This window comes from Accipiter gentilis, chromosome 8, assembly GCF_929443795.1.
Source record: "Accipiter gentilis chromosome 8, bAccGen1.1, whole genome shotgun sequence".
Classification (NCBI taxonomy): Eukaryota; Metazoa; Chordata; class Aves; order Accipitriformes; family Accipitridae; genus Astur; species Astur gentilis.
Window position 1 is genome coordinate 33,848,584 of NC_064887.1, and position 24,950 is coordinate 33,873,533.

The following is a 24,950-nucleotide window of genomic DNA, read 5'->3' on the forward strand; positions in this document are numbered from 1 at the left end:
GGATTTTCTCTGATGGCTTGCAAAGCATAAAATCCATTACATGCAGTGATGGCGTTAGGCATAGCTGGTGTCTTCAGTCAGTCCTCTTAAGTCTCCTTGGCATGGATTTAAAAAGGAGGATTCAGGAGCAAATTAACTGAGAAGTTCCAGTGGCAGAGTCCACACAGAGGTTTGGGGGACAGAGCCCTAGAGAGCCTGTGATGTGCAGGATGTTAGGGACAAGCCGGTGGTCGCTCTTTACTTTCCATCCAGTCACCCTCCTACTTTGGCCTTCTACACTAGCCTTATAGCAATGCATCTTGCATCTGTAGGGCAGGAGATGGGAGGGACAGTGTTTGGGGTTTTTTGTGACTTGGTACGATCATTTGCTACTAATGGAACGAAGCATTTTTGATACCAGTCCGTGTGATCTTCCTCCTTTCCGAGGTACGTGTGCTGAAGTGGACAGAGGGCAACAGTTTGGAGGCAAGGGCGATCATTTGAGAGCAGCCAAGCTATGTGGAAAGCAAGCTGAGATTAAGTTATTTGGAGATAAATCTTTGCACAAATGGGTATTGCTGTTCAAAAGCATAAGCCTCGCCTCAAGCCCTGTTTGAAGCTTCATGCTGCAGGTGAGGGTCACATATTGCTGACAAGTTCTTTTTGGAAGGAAAGCGTAACAGCACTGCTCAACCTTGTAGTTACCTTTTGTTGGAAAGATAGAAGGTTTAATGGAGTTCTCTTTGCATTTGTGGTCTAATCAGACAGTGCACCAATTGAATATACCAACTTTGAAAGTTTATGGTTAGAGCTATTACTTTTCTAATGGTATTTTATAAATAAAACCATAAAAGAAATTCAGTTCCACTGTGAAGTGAAACTTGCCAATAATTTCTCCCTTGCCTCCCATATGTTTCACTCTGTATCTAAGGGTGCCTGAAAAATGCAATTGGTGGGTAGAACAGCAGGAAAAACAACTCAGAAACTGTGTGGGAATGAAGCACTGAGGATGAGGAACAGATTAGTATACTGGGAGGAAAGAGGAGGCTAAGAAGATTGATATGTATTTAGAATTATGCTGTTGTTTGGGATTTTTTCCAATGGGACAAATCAGCAACAACTGTTTCTGCCTGAAAGAAGATAACACGTAGCAGCTGACTCTTAATTCATGAGAGGGAATTGCCATTCTCTCACCTTCTGCTCTCCCTGCTTTCTGTATGAGTCTCGATCTGTTGCAGTAAAAACTTTCCTGTCCTACCCGGGTGAGTCAGCCCTTTCCCATTTTAAGCAGGTGATGCTAGGTGATGTCATGGTGTTATACAGGTTTTCAGGGCCAGGTTGACTGATAGCATCTACCTTTTCTTGCTCTGACAGATACAAGAGCCCTGCCTTCAAAGAAAGTATTATATAGCTTTATGAATTAAAACCCTGCAAGGATTAGAAGGAAATAAAGGCTGCTCTCATGTTGCTTTCTCGTGCTTTTGAGGTGTTTGGGTCCTGTTAAGAAACAGGAGATGTTTATAGATAAATACCTATAAAATTCCAGAGTAAGGAAGATTAGTTATCCTGGTGCACATCAAGATTTGGGATACTGTAACACTGCATGCCATGCCAGATGGTGACAGAGGATGGATGCGGTTTGTTCAGAGTTGATTTAAAATAGAAAGGATTCAGGAATGCTGTAGGAAGGAGTGATGGAGATAAGTTGCAGATTTTTTCGTAATCAGATTTTCTGTTTCAGCGGAAAGCAATTGGCCAACCTACTTTTTCTGGCTTTTAACTTTGTTTCAGTGTGACTGGGTTCGTGGATGGGGAGAGGAGAGAGCTGCAGTGGTCCTCCAGAAACGAGCCCACTGTGGGTCACCATCCAGATGTCCTGTAGAAATCCACAACCTCTCAGTCCGTAATTCGCATCACTTCTATTACTCCAGGTTCAGGTCATTTGCTGGGTGGTCTGTTGTACTTGAAAACTTGTGTTTTGTCTTTACAAGGCATTAATGTGAGAACACTTAGACTCTGCTCGGTTGTGACCCATCCCAGATGTGAATGAAGCTCTTCAGACATGTGGCCAGTATGGCATCTCACCAGGTTATCAAAAGCTCTTGCCATAAGGCTATCTGGCACCGTATTACCATATCATCTTTCACAGCTTTTCTAGCCTGCTTCCCACTGCATTCTTTGAGCTCTTCAACCCACACATTTGTCTCTAACATTTTCTCAGTGTCAGTAATATATAAAACATATTAAAAAAGCATGAGAAAAGACTTAAGGAAAATTACATTTGAAAGGAGAGACCAAATTAATATTTTCAGTTTGCGGCCAGGAATTTGAGAGTATTTCCAAGTGGACCGACAGTTCTCTCCTCAGTTTTGATTGTGGTGAGGGAGTGAAGATGGTTGAGACTGGCTGCATATGGTCTCAGCGACTGCAATAAAGCTCTGCAGACAGCTGGGAGGGTTTTGCCCTGTTGGGATTTACTGCCACGTGGGAATCCTCCTGCTTTACTAAAAGTCATTTTATGGCATTATCAGATAGTCGTAGACGAGCGCAGGATCCGTTGTGTGCTTGCTCAGAATGGGCTCCAGCAGGTTGCAGGGAAGTGGGTAGCCATGGCTCTGGGGTTCATGGTGAAACGGTATCGCTGCTCAAACGACAGCTTTTTCTACTTTCGGTAAGTTCTCACCCCTCCCTCCTGGTTTCTTTGCAGTATGAAAATAGCACAGATCATATCAATAATAGAAGCAAATCTTGTTGTGTTTTTCGTATTCGTTCATTCTAATTTAAGGCTGTTTTTCAAAAAAAGGTGGGTGATTTTTATCCTGATTTAGATGTAAGGATAAAAATCTGTGTTACACAATGCGTTATTAAGGCTTGACTCACTCGGAGCTTGTATTCATTCAGAGTATCTGTTTCTATCTGCATATTGGAGTATGGGGAAAGGGGAGGAGTGGTTTGTTTCTGGAGAGACATCTCACTCCTGTTTTGGTGAACATATTTCTTTCAGCCAATTTTTTCAGTCCTCATGCAGTTGTTTGTTTTTCAGTGAAAACTGAACAAGATCTCAGTGTTAAACCTATTGTCGCAAACCTTAACCTTGGTGCTAGGCTGCTCTGTCTCACCCGCAAGCTCACTTGACCCCTTAATAAAAACATACTTCTTAATGGCTGATGCTTTTTCTGTAAACCCTGGGCTCCTCCGCATAGCATTCACCTATAAATCACTTAGCAGTGAAATGAAACTGAATCGGTTAAGCATCTCTGGTCCAGCAAAACAAAAGAATTTGAAACGTTAATAGCAGAGACCACAGTTACAGTAGAGTGAGGAGAACGCTACTCCTGTGAAATTCAGCAGCCTCTTTGGCTGCACCGTATGAGGTGTCTGTTAGACAAGCTGTGATCTGTAGGGAGAGCAGGTAGGCAGGGAAGGGCTTTGCAAATCCAGGATTCAAACAATGAGGCTTTGGGTAGGGCCTTGCAAGAAAGACTAGAATGTCAATGGAAGGCTGAAGCAATATGCTCAGAAAAAGCCAACGTTTAATTGCAGCTGACTAGAACTTGCATCTAAGCAAGTTACCCTGAGTTTCTGTTTTAAAAAAAAATATTAATAATGAAACTGGTTAGACTTGCAGAATTGTTGACCAAGTAATAGGATGTTCTGCTAATTGGCAGTTGGAAAACGAAGCGGGGTGTGGTGCCTACAAAATGAACACTTGCACGGGGAAACCTGATGCTGCAGCACGGGTAGAGTGCACCTGTGTTGCAGATGATGTTGCCGACATTAGGGTCCAGTACAGCAGGGCTGGGATTTCGAATAGCAGCGCTGAGCAGAAAGTTCACTGCATTACAGTCCAAGCTCTCTCCTGTGACTTTGCGAGTGGCTAAGTATTGAATTCAACTTTCTGATCTCGGGGACTGTCTCTAAACACACGGGTATTGTGCTGGAATTATTTGAAGCATGCAGACGTTCAGTTTCGTGTAAGACCAGTGGAGACATGGCTTTAGACGGGTGCTTAGGCTGAACAAAAAATGCTTTTCAGAATTCTTTGCCTTCACACCAGTTTGGTAAAGGAAACAGATTATGGGATTCTGGTCCTCGGTAGTTCATTTCTATACATTTATTTCTTATCTTTTGGATTATTGAAGTCCACAGGCTTGTTTTCCAAGTGCTCTCTCTGGTAAGCTCAGTAATTGAAAGTCTTTTGTGCTTTGTAGGTTGGCTTTTAAATAGGTCAAAATCAGCAGGAGAGCTTCATAACCAGAGCAATTAGGATTTTAACCCTTTATCCTACATGCCTTATAGATGGTAGAATATAATAGAAGTCAGTTAATAGGCTGGTGTGTGCCATGGGCGACCACTGAAAGCCAGAGCTTCTAGTTCCCGGCTTACAACTGAGACCTTCCTGTAGTGGAAAATTACTGAATTATGGTCTGCGAGGACAGAGGGTCAGCTTGGGGTTGGGCCAGCAAGATGGTGTTGTTGAAGAGGTCTTTCTCAGTAGCAGTCGCATGCTGCTGCCAGGTCAGTGGTTTGGGGCATTGGCTGGGCTCTGATTTAGAAGGAAATTATGCAGCTCTGAAGACCAGTTCTCCAAAACATGTGAAAAGTGGTGAGAAGTTTAAAATGTTCCCTGACATGCTCCTTCTCCACCTGCTTTTCCTGTTGGAAAGAAATTACGGAGAATACCTATGTGAGAATTGTTTGATGCTGCTGGTAACTATTTGCTCTGAACTTGTATGTTGTCCTTTGCAATTTTTTTGTTGTATGCAGAAGCAGATAGAAAAAGCAGCGCAGAAAAAAAAGCTGATCATTGGAGTTTAATTGTAATTTAAAACAGGATTTGTGTTGGTAATGGAGCTGTTTAACAGAAACAGATTTGTACAAACAACCCTTCCCCCATCTTTTGCATGTGCGATCTTCCTGTTTACAGTAATCTGCTTCTCTGGGATTACCTCTCTTTTAACAGAGACTTTAAGCAACAGTCGTTTTACCAGTAGCTTCCAACCTAATAGAGGAGAGACCCTGTTAATCCAGCCCCTTTGCTGGACATTGGGAAGTAAGTTAGTGGCCTCGGTTAATTAACTATGCCTCTGTGCAAAAGGGAAGCCAGCAAGCTATTTTCCTTCATTGTTACTTAAAGCTTCAGCATATCAGATGAGGCTTTAAAGCAGCAGAGAAGTATTATTGCTATATAATTATTGCCTGTATTGATTGGGATGCTGCTTATTTAGGGACAAGTCAATGATTTGCTTTGCAGATCTATTATACCTATACCTGTTATATCTAATATATACCATAGTGCTTATAAATGCATGTACTTGTGTTTGTAAATGCGTGTGGTTGCATTTAACCAGCAACTTTACAGCATTGCTGTGGTGTTTATGGAAGATAAAGTGCCAATTCTAAACCACTTAATCAGTTTTTTGAGCTGTTTTAAATATGGTAACTTCAAGGGATTGCTCGAACAGATAGATGTTCCTCTGCCCCAGGACCCTGAGTCAACAAAACTAACCATGCTCCAGCTGATCTGCAACAAAACAAAATGTTCAAAGCTAACTAGTTAGAAGAGCAATGAAGCAGAACAGATGCTACTAAAAGATTTAACTTGCAAGGTGGGATGTGGAGCCATGGAGTACAATTGCTGTGTGTACCTGCCTTTCTTCCTGCCCTGTCCCCAGAGGCTGTTGGGAGGCATTCTTGGAAGATGCCTCACTCTCTCCCACTGTCTTTAACTGTCCAGGTCTCATTAAACTCGTTGTAGGAAAGGAAGAGGAGGGACTTCTTTCTTTCTGGAAAGGTCACCTTTCCTCCCTCTGCAGAGCAGCCTCCCCGAGCTTGCTGCCTCTCCCGGCTGCCAGCCCCCCCTAATCTCCTTACAGGAGGCCGCACCATGGCAACCCACACCCAGGAGCCTCTTCGTGTCACCCACGGGGCCGGGTGGGAGCACAGCCGACGAGAAGAGAGATTTCTTTACTGGTGCGGCCGTGACTTTTCTTCTTGCCTCAGCGTATCTGCCTGGCATGATGCTCGTCTGAAATTTGTAACCTAAGGCCTGAGGAAGAACTCCTCCTGGATTTTTGTGCCTTTCTTCCTCGCCCGGCAGGATTTATTGTCTGAGATGTAGCCCAGAGAACGAAGTTTGAAAGGAAGGGCTGTGACATGTGGCACCGCTATGATTTGGGGATGCACTGCTAAGTGGTTGCACGATTGTTTCATGTAGGTGTGCTTGATTTGTCTTACTCCAAGTGCAGCCTCCACTTAACTGGGATTTGTAAAATCTGTTTTTCTTTCTCCTTTATTTGGTAATTATTTTTCTTTCCCTCCTCTTCTCCCTCTTTGTGACCACTCCATGCTTTCCTTCTCTGACAAGGAGCTAAGGCAGGAGTTGGCTGCAGGCTCTCAGCCAGCTCCCCTGCATCATGCACTGGAGTATTTTGTTAGGACTGGAATTGCTGAGAGTTTGGGACAGGGATGGAAGCCAAGTGACCTCAGCAGTGCTTTCTTGGGAGGAGAAATTAGAGAGGATTTTGCAGAGATGATATTAAAGTGGTTTATTGTGGTGTGTTTATTTTAGACTTGCCCTACCTTAACTGCAGCAAGTGTTCAATTATACATGGCTGAGGTTTTAGGTTTGCGTTGGTTCAGCTGCTGCTGTAACCTGTTATAACAAAGCATGCACAGGGCGGCCAACGCATTTGTACCAGTGCTGCTGTTTTGCATTTGAAATCAGTGTCTTTGTAATATCCCTCTGATGAAAGGTTTTTGCTGCCTGCACTTAGGTCATTCAATATATTAAATGGCAACAAACTTCTCCCTTACTGTTTAATAAATCTTATCGTACATGAATCTACTAGAATACCTTCAGTGTTTCATTTTGTACAAAAGAGCAGTAAGATGAACTCTGCTTGTTGCTTTACATGTATATTTTGTGATACCCAAGTTTTTGTTAAGCAGCCTTAGAAGTACTGAAGATACCTTTTCCAAGTGTTTTTGGGGCTGGGGGGGGGGGGGGGGTCCCTCTCTGTTTTGCCATAGAATTGCTCAAGGGTAGGAGGAATTTGATTTTGCTAAGGTTACAAAATATGAGGATTTCTTTGTATAAGATATGAGAGGAAAGTAAATAGAAACTATTTATTTTTCAAAATTAAGGAAGCCGTTAGAGTTAGCTGTGCTTTTCACTCTTCCATAAATACATTTTTTAAAACATTTTCCATTTGATACTGAGCCTTGCTGCTGGGAATTGAATAAAAGGAAATACTGTGAGGACAAACACAGGTGAGGAAGCATGGTTTCAGAGCATTGCTTTTTTCTGCATAAAGTGTAGACAACTGATGCCTTTCTACTTTCACATCTGTTCTTTGTGCTCAGTCACACTTGCTGGATGTGCAGCCATATTTATGGACGTACTTTCATGGATCACTGAACAGACATAGGGACCTGCACAAGCTTCAGTATCGTAACAAAATCTAGACCTGCCAGGTAAACAACTCCTTTTCTGCTAAGCTGTGACTCTGTGCGCTTCCTCCTTGTTGGTCGTCTGTGAAGGCTTTGACTGAGTTCCAGCTAGAGGAAAAATAAGATGTGTGTGCGCATAGCGTTTACCTTTTGAAGCAGAAATGCTAGTTGCGCCTAAAGTATCATATGACTTCATTGCAGAAGCTTGTAGTCCAGGTGTCAGTTTAAAGTTAGAAGCACAGGTGAAACCACTGTCACCTATAAATTGAGCACATTTTATAGTGCTGTTTGACAGCAGAGCTCCCTGCTATGCACATACGTTGCATTAAATCAAATTGGGAGAATTCAGAAAGCGTTAGAGCACATTTTATAACGTTGCTGTTGTTTGCAAAAAGCTGCAGCATAGTAGAGGGAGAGATATGTCTTTGAGAAGTATTCAGGAACTGGTGGGGGCAAAGAGAAGACTGCCTTGATAAAAAGGTACTGAGAATTTGGGAGGTGCCAGCTCTGGTAGAGCTCAGGGATTTACAGGAGAGTCAACTGAAGAAGAGAAGCAGTACATGTTAGTGAGGGGAAGTTAGAAGAGAATGGAGGTATCAAAAATATTGGAAACTGTTAAAACTGGAAGAAGCAGCTGAAGAAGAAAACGCAAAATTTAAATGTAGGTAACTGATTTGAGCATTGTGAAGTGGGAAATAATTTGCATATTTTACTTTAGTATAAAGGCCTTGTATATTAAGAAAAATCAAGTGTATTGGGGGGGTTATCTGCTCTAATGACAGTAGCTATCATTCTGCAATGATTTAGAGATTGGTGTGCTTTTTGCTGTTAATACACAACATTTATCTAGTGATCCAGATAGTTGTAAATATTTTCAGTAATATATCCAAACCTATCTATGGGTTTCTTTAAATTTCAGCAGTTAAGTTCTGAACTTTTTGTTTTGCTGTTGTTCTTTCACTGATGGCTTAGCAGCTACAATTTCTAGATCAGTGGGAATGGACTTCCTAGGCTTGTGTAGGTGGATATTTCCTTAGGAATCTGGGATTACTGAACTAATGTTATTTTCATAAGGTTTACAGACTAATTGTAGAAGTTGTTCTGAATAAACACCAACAAGCTTCAGCTTTCTCTGGGATCTTGCCAACTCTCTTTTTGTAATTGTGAGAAAAAATAAAGTTTCCTTTCCCCCTTGTTCACCTACAGGTCTCGTGGATTGCCAAAGCTGAAAGAGTCCCGTTCCCATGAGTCTTTATTGAGCCCAGGCAGCGCCGTGGAGGCCCTGGACCTTGGGTCAGAAGAAAAAGTCTTTGTCAAACCACTTCACAGCAGTATCCTTGGACAAGACTTCTGCTTTGAGGTAAAGAACGCTCTCCAAGCACGCAGCCGATTATATGCTGTCAGTCGGTTTGAACCCTTGCAGTATGCTGTTGTGTGACTTTGTAATTTGAGATCAAATCAGCAGCTGCTGCTATCCTGAGGTTTGGGTGGGGGCCATCTAACCAGCATGTGATTTTAAAGTCCTTGAGGCGAATGGCATCACTCACTCAATGGGAGAAATCTTTTTCAATTACTGTGTCTTCTAATTGAAAAATCTCTTTAATTTGATAAATATCTAAGCATTTGTAGTTTGCATGCAAACGTATGGTTGAAACATACTATTGTTCATAAGCTGTGTATTCATCCTCTCCAAATTTACCTAAAATTAAATTTAGAAAATACACTGTAATTGAGAAATGTGATTTCCAGTCAGAGCCCCCTTCCATTAGCTCAGCCCGTTTGCCAGTTGCTGAAGGAGAAGCTTCAGTAACTGCAGACGCGTCCGTTGCACCATGGAGCAGGATGCAAAGATCCTCTTGCTTTTTCAGCACAGGCTGCAGCACAGCACTAGGTGGCTCGTAGCTTTGCTTCGGGAACAGGCTGTTTGTGTGAGCACAGTCCTTACCTTGCAGGACCAACAGCGTATTCATGTGTGCTATTTGCATGCATCTAAGGCCATCGTCATCTGTCGTGGCAGGGGCGGATGACAGTCTGTCTTCAGCAGGATTAGTCAGATGTATCTAAACTTCTGGAACAAAGATCTGTTTACAACCTGGAAAACTGCTCTGGCAGAAAACCAGCGTATGGGGCCCATCTCCCTCGGGATGTATCCAGGAACTGTTCCTGTTCTCTTCAGTCTCAGTCTTCTGGTTGGAAGCACTTTTCAGCTTGCTTAGGTTTGGGGCGTTGAGTGAAAAAACTGGCAACAACTTAGCTCTGAGGCTGTTGCCTCAAACTGCTTTTTAATTGTATGCACAAATGAATGGAAAGAGTAAATGAAGCTTCTCAGGCCACGTAAAAGTGAAAGAAACCAAGGTGGTTCCCTCCTGCATGAAGCAGAGTTATGTATGGCATTGTGTCAGGGCTGGATCAGAGCACAGCTCCTTTGGTTTGTTTTAGAGTGTTGCTGTATACATGGAGTCTTGGAAATATTTTGTATTTACTGAAGACACCATTTCCAGTGTGTTTTGCCTTATATTAATACACTGTTAGTTCTGTTTGTCTTTACGCTGTTAGTAACCAAATCATTTGCCTCTAGAACTTAACGGGGAAAACTGCAAGCATTTAATTGCTATGGATCAATTAAGTGTTTTAAAAAATAATAAATTAACTGGTTGATTAAAGCTTTGTTTAGAAGTGTTTAAGAGGAGCCTCTGGTGCTCCTCATATGTTTCTTTAGTTTTTTATTAATTTGAACTGACTTTTTTTCTTTCCTCTCTACATTTTGTGGCCATTTTAACCTGTCTGCCTTCTAGGGTCCCATATTGTTTTCCTGCCTTTTTCGTGTTTACTTTGTTGCTTAAGCATTGCTTATCTTCTTCCTTGCTTTTTGCAGCCTCTTACATGTCTCCTAGGCTTGCCTGGACTCAGCCTGTTGTTTTTATGTTCCAGGTAACCTACTCCAGTGGCAGTAAATGTTTCAGTTGTTCCTCTGCAGCAGAGAGGGACAAGTGGATGGAAAATCTACGCAGAACAGTACAGCCGAATAAGGTAATAGAAACCGTGGAAATAAGATTAGCAGGGGAATGGAGGTGGTATGATTGGATTTTAGTCCAGCGTACCAGGGCTTCCCACAGATGGATCCTCAATTAATTTAGTCTGGGGAGAAGTCTGCTCATCAGTGTTATCAAAAGCTGCTGTGTACTATTCTAGTGAGTGCAGTAGGTCAAACCTTTAATGAACAAATACATGTCGGCATGCTTCCTGATCCCTGCCCCAGTGCCTGGTTATCATGTTTCACACTGGATTTCTGATACCATGCACCTCAGAAGGATGGGACATGGCTTCATAGGTTTCATGTTTTACTGTGGGGGCACAGTTTGGGGGGCAGGGGGAACCAACAAAAAAAAAGCCCAGAATTTGAACCAGAGTGAGAAGGGGAGTCAAGTTACTGATCAGCTGGAAATATTGCATGTCACCTCCATAGTTGGCATACCACCTTTGAGGGACAGGCTAACAGTGCTCTTGGAGTTATTCACAAGAGTAAACAATGCAGCGTGCCACACCAGTCTAGCAGCTTTTGAGGGGCTCCTGTGCAGAGTGTTTGTTTTCTAACCCATTTCAAGTACAGCTTTTTGAGAAGAAAAATGTTCTAGTCCCCACCTTTGACATACAAAAGACAGCCCTTTTCTTCTATTTTAGAAAACGTCTGATTTTCTAGAGATTCTGATTCTCTGAAGATCAGAGAATCTGATTCTGAATTCTGACTCTGTCCTTACCTTGGAAACAAAAGGCAGCCCTTCACTGCTGCTTTAGAAGACAGAATACTAAATTTTTAGGGATTTTGATTCAAAGCTGATTCAGAGCTTTCTTCTGCACAGGACAACTGCCGTCGAGCTGAAAATGTACTCCGTCTCTGGATCATTGAGGCAAAGGACCTGGCCCCCAAGAAGAAATACTTCTGTGAGCTGTGCCTTGATGACACTCTTTTTGCCCGCACCACCAGCAAAACAAAAGCAGATAACATTTTCTGGGGAGAGCACTTCGAGTTCTATGGTCTCCCGCCTCTTCACAGCATCACAGTTCACATCTACAAGGATGTGGAGAAGAAGAAGAAAAAGGACAAGAACAATTATGTAGGCCTGGTCAACATTCCCATGGCCACTGTAACTGGTCGCCAGTTTGTGGAAAAATGGTACCCAGTCAGCACGCCCACACCCAACAAAGGGAAATCGGGGGGACCTTCAATTCGGATAAAGTCCCGTTATCAGACCATCACCATCTTGCCCATGGAGCAATACAAAGAATTTGCAGAGTTTGTTACCAGCAACTATACTATGCTGTGCTCTGTGCTGGAACCTGTGATCAGCGTAAGGAATAAGGAAGAGATGGCCTGTGCTTTGGTGCACATTCTTCAGAGCACTGGGAGAGCTAAGGTAAGAACAGGTGGCTTCTGTCAAAAGGACTCCCTCTCGCTGCTGATACATGGTATCTTTTCAGCTAGAAAGTAGGAAGCCTGAGCTGGCATAACTGGAAGCAGCAGCAGAAGGTGCCTAATGGGGTAAGGCTGAGAAAAGGGCCTCAAAAATACTTGAAAAGATTTGGGCAATTGCATCTACCAGGAAGGCATGTAGATAGGCATTATACCAACAAGAGTTGATACAAGGATTAAAGACACTGGATGCAAAGTATAAGCAGGAGGACTACATAACTTCATGTTCTTCTGAAAAGTTAAGGCCTGCACTTGAGTGTTCAGGAACCTTTTCTGTATTTCTAAAATCATGATACACAATAAAAAATAAGTGAGCAATAGATTAGTAAATCAGAGAATTACTTCTATAAATAAGTGTCTGATACAATGAGCGGTAGGGTGCCATTGATGATTCAGTGCTAAGTCAGCTAATCAATGATAACATTGACTTGGTCAGCTTTTGAACAGCCATTTGGTGAATCTCTACAGGTGATCCTGCCTGCCCCAAGGATGTTGTTAGGACTTCTGGGTGCACACTGATGGTTCTCTGTGAGGCAGAAATTGGAGTGAGCCTCAATTTCTTGGAATAGATTGTAGGAGAATATCCTGTAGGTCTTGGGAAATTCTGAGAGGCATTAACAAGCATTGATTTATCTGGATGCTGCCTGCCAAGTGGGTGTGTGAGTAGTGCCAGGCTGCAGCCAGCTTCTTCCAGTAATGCCAGCTTGAGCAAGTTAAGCACGACCAAACACAAGTTAGAGGGTTGGAGATGTGGAAGGATGGCCGTAAGTAACATCCAAGGGACAGCCTAATTTACTGCTCCAAAAAGGTCTTTCTATGTTTGCGTAATCATACACCACATTCTACTGTCCTCCCCTTGACATACGTCTCTGAAAGGCTGGTGCTCTGTGACAGTGTGTGATAGGAACTCATTCCTTACCAAGCTGTTTGTCTGATCAAGAGAAGCTGGTAGCTGGGGTAGCTCCTGTAGGGTCGTGTTGAAATCCTGCTGGAAAGCAGCCTCTGGATTCCTGCAGTGCTAGCTGCAACAGGTAGATAAATTATTGTTATGAGTTTGCCTTCCTAGTGCCTGAACGTTTGAACCTCTGTTTACTGGAAGCATTGAGCAGCTTAGGCTGCCGTAACCTAAAGCTGCAAAGAGGGTGTGTTTCCAGTTCACACTTTGTTGGTGGTGATGCAGCTGGATGTTCCCAGTTTGCACCAGGTGAAAATAATTCTCTCAGATTTTGCTGAAGAGAAACAGCAGTAGTGGATTGAAAACCAAGAGTACTAAATGTATTTTTGATCTATATTTATCATATATAATTTGTTCCACATATTTTATATTCATATGCTAGTAGTGCGTTATGGCTTCTGTAGTTAATGGGGTTATAAAGCCTTACTACAGCACTCTGTACTGTTTGGAGGAGGATGCTGTTTGCAGCAGAACCAGCAAGTCACAGTTATCACTCAGCCCTAATTCAGGGTGGTGTTTTTGGTTTTGGGTGTTCTTTTTTTTTTTGGAACAGTTTAAAAAAAAAACCAAAACAAAACAAAAAAAAACAAACAAAAAAAAGGCGAAATATGCTTCCTCTCCTGGAGAACTTTACAGTGGCTGAAATTGGATCTTGTAAAATACCAAGTATTTCTTCTGAAATGCTGAGTGTCCTTGACTCACATAAAGTTATCACCTAAGGAAATAAGTATTACTGTAGAATTAGACCTTATATCAAGTGGTTACTCACTGTATCAAGACTTGCTGATAGTTCCTGCCTGGGCGTTTGAATACAGTTCAAGTTAAGCCATATAGATCCACAGCAAGTATGTTAACTTTTTTCCCAAATCCTGAACCACTTTTGGTTTGTGAATTTAATTTATATAAGCCATTCTTTGTATTTAAATTTCACCAAGCTGTAAGTGCTTGTGCCCAACGTCCATTTTGGATTTTTAAATCCAAGTTTGTGTGCAATATTCAGTATTAAAAGATAAATATAATATCACAGTTTCCTTCAGCAGACAAAGCCACTGATAAACTGGCAAGGGTTTCTGTTCAGGATCTGAAACACAAGCTTGGCTGTAAAGGTTTTCTTTGAGAGACTTTTGCTTCTCCCTTTATAATTTGTAATCTATATCATTTTATAAGTATAATAAACCCAAGAGGAGCCTTAGCCATTATCTTTGCCCATACTACATGTAGCATCTGCACCCCTTGTCCCAAGCTGGGCAATTATTTCAATAATCCTCTGGATCCTCTGTTTATCCTTCCTTCTCGGCTTCTGCAGTTAGCCCGGCATGACTGAGTCTGGTTAAAATAACCTCTTGCCACTTGACCTTTTTCTTCAGGACTTCTTGACAGATTTGGTGATGTCTGAGGTAGATCGTTGTGGGGAGCATGATGTCTTGATCTTCAGGGAGAACACACTTGCTACCAAAGCTATTGAGGAATACCTGAAGTTGGTAGGGCAGAAGTATCTTCACGATGCACTAGGTAAGAAAGTGCCTGTCTGTCACCTATTTGCATTGCAAGGGCTAACCCTGAACTGTCTGCAACATGACTGAAGCCTCGTGCACCTAGCAATGTGGAATGGGAAGGAACTGCGTCAGCACTCAGCTGGGGTGTCTAGTATTCAGATAGCAAAATACATGCTGTCTTACTCTTGATGCCCTTCCTCCACACAGAGGAAGATGCTCTTCGGTGCATGCAGAAGTAGCACCCAAGGCAAGGCAAACTTGATTTGATATAGCTGAGTCCCTCTTAAAGTTTGTATCACCGTGTTGTATTTCTGGCCAACAGTGATTGTTCCATCTATATACAAACAGGCTTAAAAAAGGGATTCTGACACATAGTTTAACAGTGGAAAGCGAGACCAGTACCTTGTGTTGTGGTGTCAGGAGTGAATTTGGTATCACATGCAATACAATTAGGTGGAGGTTTCAGAAAGGGTTATGAATGTGAAGCATATATTTCACTAACCTCCTTTTATGCTAAAGAACTCCTGCACTCACTTCAGGCTGAAGTGCCGCCACCTAGGGCGTTATACTCCGGGTTATCTGGTTGACGACCAAAGTTCTCATCCACAAGTGTGTATTGCTGGGTCATCTCCAGTCAGTCTCTTTCACTTGCCAGTTTACAGCAAATATTAGCTATGGTGTTAACAAGTGTTAAGCGCTTGGGTTGAATGCAGGTAGTACAAGAAAATTCATTTACAGATGCTTCAGCTGCAACTATTGGTAATGCTGACACATTCCACAGCAACCCTTGGAGTTGCTCAGCCCTTACGTTTGCCATGAGCAATTCATTCATAAACATTTGTGTTAACCTTTTAAAGCGGTACCTTGCCCCAACAAAAATCCTTAGACAAATATGGCTGGAGGGGGTGAGGCTGCAAGGCTACTGAGCAGCACAGGGCAGGAGATCAAGATGCAGACTGTCTAAGGAGGATCCTGCCTGTGTTTATCCAACATGCTCTTTATTTACCACCTCATTAAAACTGCCAGGCCGACCTGTGATATCGTACTCCATTCCCTCTGAGGGGTCTTAATGTCCACGATTATGTGCCAGGGTGGATTCTGATAATTGTATTATTGTCCCCTCTCCACCAAAAGGTTCTGCTGTAGTCATAAGCTACTGCCTTGGGAATTACTGTCCGCACAACTAATATTGCAATCAAGAGGACCAAAAACGTGCATGCTCTCTTCCACGGAAACTCACAGCCTCGCTGCAGTTAGCTTTTACCACTCCACACAGTCTTTGTTATCCACGATTGCACAATGAGCCACCCATCCCCCTGATGTTTCTTAGATGAGGAAAGCTTTGGAAATTGATACAAGAGAAACAAGATCAGGCCAAGCCAAGTCCCACACCACATCCTTTCACAAAAAAAAAAAAGAAAAGGCAGCTTGCTTTCCCAGCAATCTTGCTTGTCCTCAGCAATCCCAGACACTGGCAAGTCATCAAGGAGATAGTTGGCTAAATTAGTGCTCCAAGGGTCAGTATAGTCAGATCTGTGATTATATGCATTTTGTCTGTTTCTTAAGTGTAACGAGCCTGTTCTGGTAGTCTTATTCTCATGGGTGGAACCACTCAGCAGAAGTCACAGTCCTAGGCTCTTGCCTAGTAGGGAGAAATGAGCAGCATATTACTTTGTGCTATGCTTCTCAGCAGACTGAACAATCAGCTGTGGGACCAGTATATTACATTTGACTGTGAGGCCCTTAATGTGCAGTAATTACATAAAAATATTCTAAAATTAATGACTTCTAATACATCATTTATAGCTGAGCGATAAGATTGTAAATCATAGACATGAGAGATGGAAAATCCCCCTAAGGTCATCCAGCTTTTCTGTAGCTCAGGGCAAGGTTGCTGATGACAATATACCAATCTAATTCTTTGTCAAGTTTTAAATGTCATTTTGCTCAGATGCCATGTTCTTTGAAAGGATTAACAACGTTACACTTGGTGTTAGCTATTTAATACATCTGTAAGAGCATCTTAATAATATATGATTAAGGCAGGGTCTTGTGGACCATAAGGAGTAAGTTTCAAATGTGTTTAAGGAAAAAAAATATTATCCAGTAAACAATACTTAAAACAGAATTGGCTCAACAGAAGCGATGCCGAGAGTTTTGCAAATAAGTGATCTAGATGCCTTCAGCAGAAATTTTTTGGACCCCAACAAAAAAAAAGCTTAAGAAAATGTGCTGCCTGCTTTGCTTGCAAGAACACTGCTGACTTGAGATTTGGGGAGGGGGGGTTGGAAGGTGTTTAAGGGTTTTTATGAAAACAAAGACAAAAAAACAAAACCCTTTTGCACAAACAAGCCTTGTGGCATTAGCTCGGAGCCAGCAAGATCATCTGAGAAGATGAACTTAAAAAACATTGAATCATTAAATGAATTAATAAAAGAGTTTTTCCTAGTAAGCAACAATTTAAAAATCACTTGGTGTGCCAGCATATATAGGAGGAAAACTAGTAAGTAGGTCATTCCAGTATGTCAAACAAAAGAAACTTCATGTGGTTTTGTAAGTGTCCAGCTTCTGTTGTGATGACGTAAGAGAAGGATGACAGAAATGCAAAGGATTTTGAAAGATGCAGGCTATAAAAATGTTGTAAGATGTTGATAAAAGAGGTTGAGAAAATTAGCAGTATCTAGCTAGCACTCAGATGTTACTCTTATTCAAGAGCAAGGTGACACTTTTGAAAATTTAAAAAAAGGTAAATTTAGAAATAATAAAAATAAATAGCATTGTCAAGTGCATTTCCTGGGGAAATTATGAAGACAAATAGCACAGCTTAATTTCTAAGACTGTGGATAGTTTTATAGTTGATAATACAATTTGAATACAAAGTCAAATCCTATTCTTTAGGCTGTAAGTGAAGTGTCTGCAGGGGTTTTAAGCAAAGCCATCCTGTTATTGCACCTATATTTGGGGGCAGCAAGGGCACAGGAGGCTGAAGCATCAGAGCACCAGCCGTCTGATCTGGTACGCCAAGTGCTCTGCTCCGAAAGAGCTGGGAGGAGTCGTGTCCCCAACATCTGGTGTCTGGAGGCTGTATTGCAGACACCAGGAACAGAAGAGACAGTTGCCAAGGAAAGACATAAGCAGGATTTAAAGGTGTGTCAAGGAGGCTTTTCATGTAACTACCCTGGTTTGTCATCCTCTTCCCTTTGTCCAGGGGAGTTTATCAAGGCTTTGTATGAGTCAGATGAAAACTGTGAAGTGGATCCCAGCAAATGTTCATCCAGTGAATTAACAGATCATCAGAGCAACCTGAAAATGTGTTGTGAACTGGCCTTCTGCAAGATTATCAATTCTTACTGGTAAGGCATCTTCCCTGCCTTTCTCTCCCATTAGGTCATTTGCTTAGAAGGGTACCCGTTCCTCCTCTGAAGATGAGAAAACAGCAGTTGTATGGGGAAATAGCATAGACCCATCTGTCTTATGAGACTGCCTTTGCTTCCTTTCCTCACTGCCTTCCTACATGTGACACCATATTGCAGGTGGAACTTCTGCCCAAATTGAGGGGTTCCAGTCCCACACACCATACCTGACAAGAAATTCTGCTGAAATACACTGCCAAGGGAACACATACTGAGCTGTGGCTGAATAAAGTGAGAAGATAACAGCTTAGCTTGAACTTGGAATAAAAAGCTGAAAGTTCTGCCGTCTATAGAAGACTTTCAGACCCTTCAGATTGTGTAATTGAACAGGGGATCACGGGGAGGAAGCACTGGGAGAGAGGTTTCTATTAATCTCTGTTTCTGAGTAGTAGTAGTGAAAGAAGGGCCTTCTGCTTCAGAACAAAGCACATGCGAAATATTGAGACAGCTTAACAAGCAAAATAAAGGTTTCAGTTATGGAGACAAGTTCAGTTTGGTTCAGTTTGGTTTTAGTATTCTAACATCCTGTTTGCTCCAGGATAGCAATGGATAAGTAGTTCTTAGCTTGTAAATCAGTGTGTCTGAAAATGGCTTCACTTAACATATATGAACAAGGGATGCCTTAAAGACTACTTAAGTATCACCAGATTAAATGGGGGTCTAAGAATAGATGTCTAATGACATTTCCTAGCCTAGAGAGAGAAAACTGGGCACAGGGGGGGAAGCGCCGATGAAGTTTTCTCACAGATAATTATTTCAGGTGATTGGTCACCAGTTCAACTTGTTGCATCTCATCGCCCATGTGATTTTATTTCCTGGTTTCTTGTTTTTCAGCGTGTTCCCTCGTGAGCTGAAGGAGGTATTTGCATCTTGGAAGCAGCAGTGCCTGAGCAGGGGCAAGCAGGACATCAGTGAACGCCTGATCAGTGCCTCCCTCTTCCTCCGCTTCCTGTGCCCTGCTATCATGTCCCCCAGTCTCTTTAGCCTCATGCAGGAGTATCCTGATGACCGGACATCTCGCACACTCACACTTATTGCTAAAGTCATTCAGAATCTCGCCAATTTTGCTAAGTAGGTGGTGACAATAGAACTGAAAAAATCTGTGCCTGTAGGGGTGCAAGTCACTGCAGGTTACTATGGAGCAAGGAGAGGCCCGCTTGGTAGTCATGTTTGCAGGCAGCTGATTCTCTGTTAAATCGAGTCAGCTTTAGAAAAGGAGGAAACTTCTCACTTATATGTGAACGCTGTTCCCCTTAAGACACCTCAGTGTTGAGCTAGATAAATTCTCCTTTTCACATGCAGATTTGGGCTGTGTTGAATTCAGTAGAGGGGACACAGTATAAAACTAAGAAGAGCCATGCATTAGCATGTCAGTGCGTATGCTATTTCAAAAGAAAAAAAGCCTGTTCCCACCAAGGATCATGATTTTCCTCCTTTCTTCCTCCTAAATTCCCATCTGAATACTACAAAGGGCATGGCATGTCTCTTACAGGGGAGGGGATGCAGAGAAGGGGAGAAGAGAAAGGGTGTCTGTGGGAGGGAGGGGGGAGAGATGTGTTGAGCCCTTGATTATAATAGGAACGGTGAATTACTAATATTTAATTAAGTCCAAGAAAGCAGTGAATCTCTTAAATTGTCCTTTTTTTTTCTTTTTCTCCCAGACACATATTCAGGAAGGCAGGTCTGAAGTTAAGCATTTAAGTACTTGGCCATAAGCACTTGTACTCTGTATTTTTTGTGGAGGTTATTGACTGGGTTTCCCCTCCTCCCCTTTCTTGCAGGTTTGGTAATAAGGAAGAGTATATGGCCTTCATGAATGACTTTTTGGAACATGAGTGGGGAGGAATGAAGCGTTTTCTTGTGGAGATCTCTAATCCAGATACTATCTCAAACATGCCTGGATTTGAGGGCTACATCGACCTGGGCAGAGAGCTCTCAGTTTTGCATTCCCTCTTATGGGAGGTTGTGTCCCAACTTGATAAGGTAAAGCAGGCTGGAGGCCCGGGAGGGTGAATGTGGCGATTGTATCGTAGCAACAGTAAACACTAGGAAACATCAAGGGAGCAGCTGAAGCCTGCTTTGGGGAGAACTTATTCAACAGCTTTTGAGAGGAATGTTTGATATTGGTATTTCACAACTGTTCTTTCCGTGATTTCAGATTAAGGCCTGAAGCAGGGCATGTGAAGTGGTTGGGCTTCAGCAGTAGTGCAAACACTTTGCAGAGCCTTAAGTAAGGCCGGGTGTTCAATGGTGGAGAGGGTAGCACTTAAAATTATACCTGGAATTCCCTGAGCAGATGGTCCTTTCTCATAAGCGAGCTGGAAAAAAGGGAGGGTGTTTGGGCAGAAAATGAAAATGTTGCAGTGCCCTTTTTGATGCTAATGGAGGTGATTTGCTGCACACCAGGCCCTACCCTGCCCAGCTCTGATGGAGTAATGTGTTGGCCAGGCAGAACTATTCTCATTAAAGACCTCATCCAAAGCCTACTGAGATGCTCTCATTTCTGTAGTTTTTGGATTAGTTTTTAGTGTACAAGAGAAAGCCATGTAAAAACCTGGATCCACTCTCAGTTTTATCCTGTAACAAAAGCAAGATGCTTTCTGCCGTGTACTGTGCTGGGATCATTTGCATTGTCCATATTCTGTTCTGCTGATCGCAGTAGACATCACCAACAATAAGCGTTGCTTCCATTTAGCTATAGAAGGAGAAAAGGCAGTAGTTTGCTTTTCCTTAGCTAGGTGGCTTTGCAGGATCCAAAATCATTAAAACCTTGATAGCAAAGGTAGTTGATAAGACCCAGAAAAGCTGAGCTGTGAGTCTTTTTTTTTCATTTGCAAGTCCTTGGAACTGTTCCATATTTCAACTTCTAGAGGTGCATTATTTTGTCCATATTCCATTTGTATTATTCTTTCTTTTGAAACTGGAGAGGTGAGGTGAATTGCAATGCACTCTTAATATTTTTATTGCATTAAGGTTTGCCAAAATAGTTATTTGTTGGGTATCTATTTTCTCACAGTACATTATTTAAAACAGAAGACAAAAAAACTGAGCTTGTTGCGTCAGAGTAAATTGAAATGTCCTTGACTCAAAAAGGCAATATATATTAATCTTAGTTTGATAATAATTTATGGTCTTGTTTTTCCATTTTCCTCATACATGCACACAGTGTACATTCAAAATGTCAGAGGCAGCAAAGTCAGCTATAAAGACAGTTCAGCAGCCTCAGGAAAACAGGCAAAGTGAGCAGTCTAAAGACCAGATCCTCCATTTCTACACACTGGGGTAAACCCACCAGTGTAGGGAACACTGCCATCTCCCTCCAAGCTGGTCAGGGGTCAGATCAAGAGAAGCCCAGCTCCAGTCTTTAGAACTGCAAATGGATCTTTGGACTTGGCGTTAGTTACTGTGAGCTGCTCTCTGAATGCAGTGGTTGTAAATGTCTTGGGCAGCGAGGAAAGGGAGGAGCCAGACCTGGATAAACCGTCGAAGTGGATCTGCTTTGCCCTTTCTGTAGGTTAGACTCACAGATCTATCCCAACAGGCCCTTGGGAGCTGGTATAGTGCTTTGCTAAAAAGAGAATTAAGGGGTAAAGTTACATGCAATACTGCTTTACTGCAGGTAATGACTGGGAAATGATGAGAGAATTCACCTCAGAGATTTTAATAGACACAGAAGAAGTGCTACATGAAAGCGTCTGTAAAGAGACCTTTCTCTGGAGCCAAACTGACTGAATACCAGCTTACAGGAAAAATAAGGATATCTTTGAAAAAAGCATTGTCTTTGCAGAGGAGTTTTACTTCTTATAAACCTCCAGCACTTTCACCTTCTTCCTGCAGTCCCAAGAGCCCGAAGATGCCCTGTAGATGATATAACCAGCGGTGACCCAAAGGGGGGGAGAAATACAAAGAGCCTGAATGAGCAGCCTTCCTTGCTGGAAGGTCAGCTGCTCTTATCTAGGCCTGGAGAACACTGAGCTAACATGTAATTGAACAAGAAGCTACACATTTAATCCTGATGTGATAATGTTGGGATGAGGATCATTGATGTTTTCATGCAGTTATTTTTCACTTTTAGGTAGGGAAGAATGCCTTAATTTTTGATAACAGGGTGCTACAGAAGATGGCATCAGTGAAGGATGCCAAAAGCAAAAGGCTTATGAAATGAAAACCTTCCCTTTCCCCATCTCCCTCAACCCTTGCAATTCTCTCATGATCCCCCTGAATGCCGCATCCCCTTGTCTGTTGGCATGCATTTCCTTTACCACGTGACACCCTTTGCCTGGAAAGTTCCCCCACTAGCTGAATCTGTAGTCTTTGAATGCCCCTAATGAGTAGATAACCATAGTTTTCACTTTGACCTCACCCACCCTGGACTTAGTTTGCTTTGCATGATAGTTTTGCATTGGAATGGCAATAGTTTTGTTTTATTGAGCATGATTTTTATTTTTGGGGGTCAATCCTAATTTCTTTTCTATTTCCTTTTCTTTCCTCAATGTCTGCTGCACCCCGTTTCGTCTCCTCCATCCATCTCGTCGCCGTGGTTACGCTGCTCCGTAACACTGCATTATGGTCCTGGCACACCCGCACACAACCACCCACCCTCCTTCCTTCCACCTCCACCCCTCCGCCTCTGTGCATCGTTATCAAAAAACTGGCGGATGTCGCGGTGCTTGTTGTCCAATTAGGGTGAAAATTCCTTCCTACAGGCGACCGTGGCAAAACTGGGACCTCTTCCTCGTATTCTTGCCGATATCACCAAATCAATGACTAACCCTACGCCCATACAGCAGCAGCTGAGGCGTTTCACTGAGCACAGCTCTAGTCCAAACGTCAGTGGCAGTCTCTCCTCAGGGCTTCAGAAGATATTTGAGGACCCCACTGATGGGTATGTAACAGCCAGAGCTCAAGGGAAGATGTGGGATAAGGGGGTTGTTAAGTCTGTTAAGAGTTGAGTGCTTCATCATCTGAACTGTCTGCCCACATCAGCTGTAGGAGCGGGGAGCTTGGGCCTTTGTACGGGGAATACACAGTCCTAGTAAGAGGTGCACAAGGTGGCACTGGAGACCTGAAGCTTTTGACTTACCCAGGACTCAAAAGTGTCTCTGGGATTCACTGACTTCAGCTGCTAACAAACAGTTTTGCAATTTAGTGCCAGTCTAAGTGTCCAGATGCATAGTCAGCCGTAATGTTTCCTTCTGGCGATCACACCACTTATTTACTGCTGATGAAAAACTGGGATCTAGGTGGAACTTGTTACCAGTGAAATAGCAAAAATAGTCCCTCCTCTGTTTAGTGCAGCATTTCTCACACCATAATAGCTGTTAATCAGAAGCAAAAAGCTGTGACATGGCGGAACTGCCAAAGAGCTTGGATACTGTGGTCTCAGAGTAGTTTCTGTGCTGTCAGTTATGAGGGCCAGTTTTGTCACGTGGAAGTGTCTGCCATCTGAGCTTACATCTAGATCTACAGGAGCCTTCATGCAACTCCTGTTGAATTTTCAGACACCCACAATATGTAATGCTGGTGAAGGGTTAAACGGGATCTGAACTGCTCTGAAGTCTTGCTGGAGACAGAATTGTCTAAGCGGGGAGGATTTGGTGGGAATGGTTTCCATTTCACCTGTGAAAAAAATAAAGATGAAGCACTTCTTGAATCAAATGTAATTCTCAAAGATAAGTGGTAATTAAGGAAGAGTGTGTTCTGACTTGAACACAAAGAGCTCATAAAAGGAAATCTGGTTCCTTGAAGCTTTCAGTTGGGTGGGAGGTTAAATGAGGTAGAAAGACTTCTCGGGGACAGATCTCTCGGGGTCTTGGCTGCTTAAAAATTAACCAAATTCCTCTCCACTCCACAGTGACTTGCATAAGCTGAAGTCTCCAACACAGGAAAATGTAGATGGATATTTTAGGGGCAAGACCTTACTGTTGGTTCAGCAGGCATCCACCCAGAGCATGACTTACTCAGATAAGGATGAAAGGGAGAGCATCTTGCCCAACGGACGTAGCATCTCTCTCATGGACCTCCAAGATCCTCACACGGCTCACAGTGACCATGCTTCTATTATGCACGATGTGCCTTTGCGCTTGGCCGGCAGCCAGCTCTCCATCACACAGGTAGCAAACATCAAACAGCTGTGGGAAACTCAGAGCACACCCCAGAGTGCTCCCCAGGTGAGAAGGCCTCTGCACCCAGCTTTGAACCAACAGGGCAGCCTCCAGCCTCTGTCATTCCAGAACCCGGTTTACCATCTCAACAACCCAACCCCACCGATGCCAAAGGCCTCCGTGGACTCCAGCCTGGAGAACCTGAGCACTGCCAGCTCCCGGAGCCGAAGCAACAGTGAAGACTTCAAACTCAGTGGACCCAGCAACAGCAGCATGGAGGACTTCACCAAGCGCAGCACGCAGAGCGAGGACTTCTCCCGGCGCCACATGGCCCCAGACAAGCACGTCCCCATCGCGTTGCCCCGCCAGAACAGCAGCAGCCAAGCACAGATCCGCAAAATGGACCAAGCCGGGCTGGGCGCCAGGGCCAAAGCTCCGCAGTCCTTGCCGCACAGCGCATCCCTGCGGAGCACGGGCAGCATGTCTGGAGTGTCAGGAGCCATGGTGACTGAACCCATTCAGAATGGGAGCCGGTCCCGGCAGCAGTCCTCGTCCTCTAGAGAGAGCCCTGTCCCAAAAGTGAGGGCAATTCAGAGGCAACAAACACAGCAGGTAAGGAAAGCCTTTTTCCAGGTGCTTTCTGCTTTGGTGTTTAGCTGATGGCTGCATTGACCTTCAAAGCTTTTTGACCTTTGGGTTGAATTGAGTTGAATCAAGAGTACTGGCACTTAAGCAAGTGGCCAGTAGCAAGTGTAAAGAATAGTCATGCTTGTTACCCTTACAAGTTTGGCAAGCCTAGCTTACCTGTTATTTTTGGATGCTTCTGTATTAAATTTAAAAAAAAAAAAAGTTTTCTATTTACTAAGGTAGCAGCAAGCCTGCTGAAAGAAACAAAACTTGAACATTTCCCTGAATAAAAAATATAGAAGAAGCTTTGTTCCAAATTGTAGTTAAGATCGCCATGTGAGACTGCATTTGCCCTGTGGTGCTAATTTAAAAGCATAGCTACCTAAAAACAGAGAAATAAACAAAGGTAAAATATCATGGAATAAACTGCTGCCAAAATAATAAATAAGTACA

The 24,950-nt window shown here is 43.0% G+C and overlaps 1 protein-coding gene across 7 annotated transcripts in view; it reads left to right on the plus strand.

Annotated features, from left to right (window-relative positions):
* The window catches only part of RASAL2 (RAS protein activator like 2), a 191,257-nt gene that overhangs the window by 150,030 nt on the left and 16,277 nt on the right, over positions 1-24,950 (plus strand). For 4 of the 7 annotated variants that reach the window (XM_049808232.1, XM_049808234.1, XM_049808238.1 and 1 more), the window contains 9 exons: positions 8,638-8,791; positions 10,363-10,461; positions 11,292-11,846; positions 14,225-14,369; positions 17,562-17,706; positions 18,601-18,837; positions 19,548-19,749; positions 22,452-22,651; positions 23,621-24,482. In XM_049808232.1, the coding sequence (XP_049664189.1) occupies positions 8,638-8,791; positions 10,363-10,461; positions 11,292-11,846; positions 14,225-14,369; positions 17,562-17,706; positions 18,601-18,837; positions 19,548-19,749; positions 22,452-22,651; positions 23,621-24,482 (2,599 nt within the window). Of the gene's footprint in view, positions 1-2,532; positions 2,651-8,637; positions 8,792-10,362; positions 10,462-11,291; positions 11,847-14,224; positions 14,370-17,561; positions 17,707-18,600; positions 18,838-19,547; positions 19,750-22,451; positions 22,652-23,620; positions 24,483-24,950 lie in introns of those variants that run through there. The other 3 variants (XM_049808235.1, XM_049808236.1, XM_049808239.1) reach the window with 2 other exon arrangements.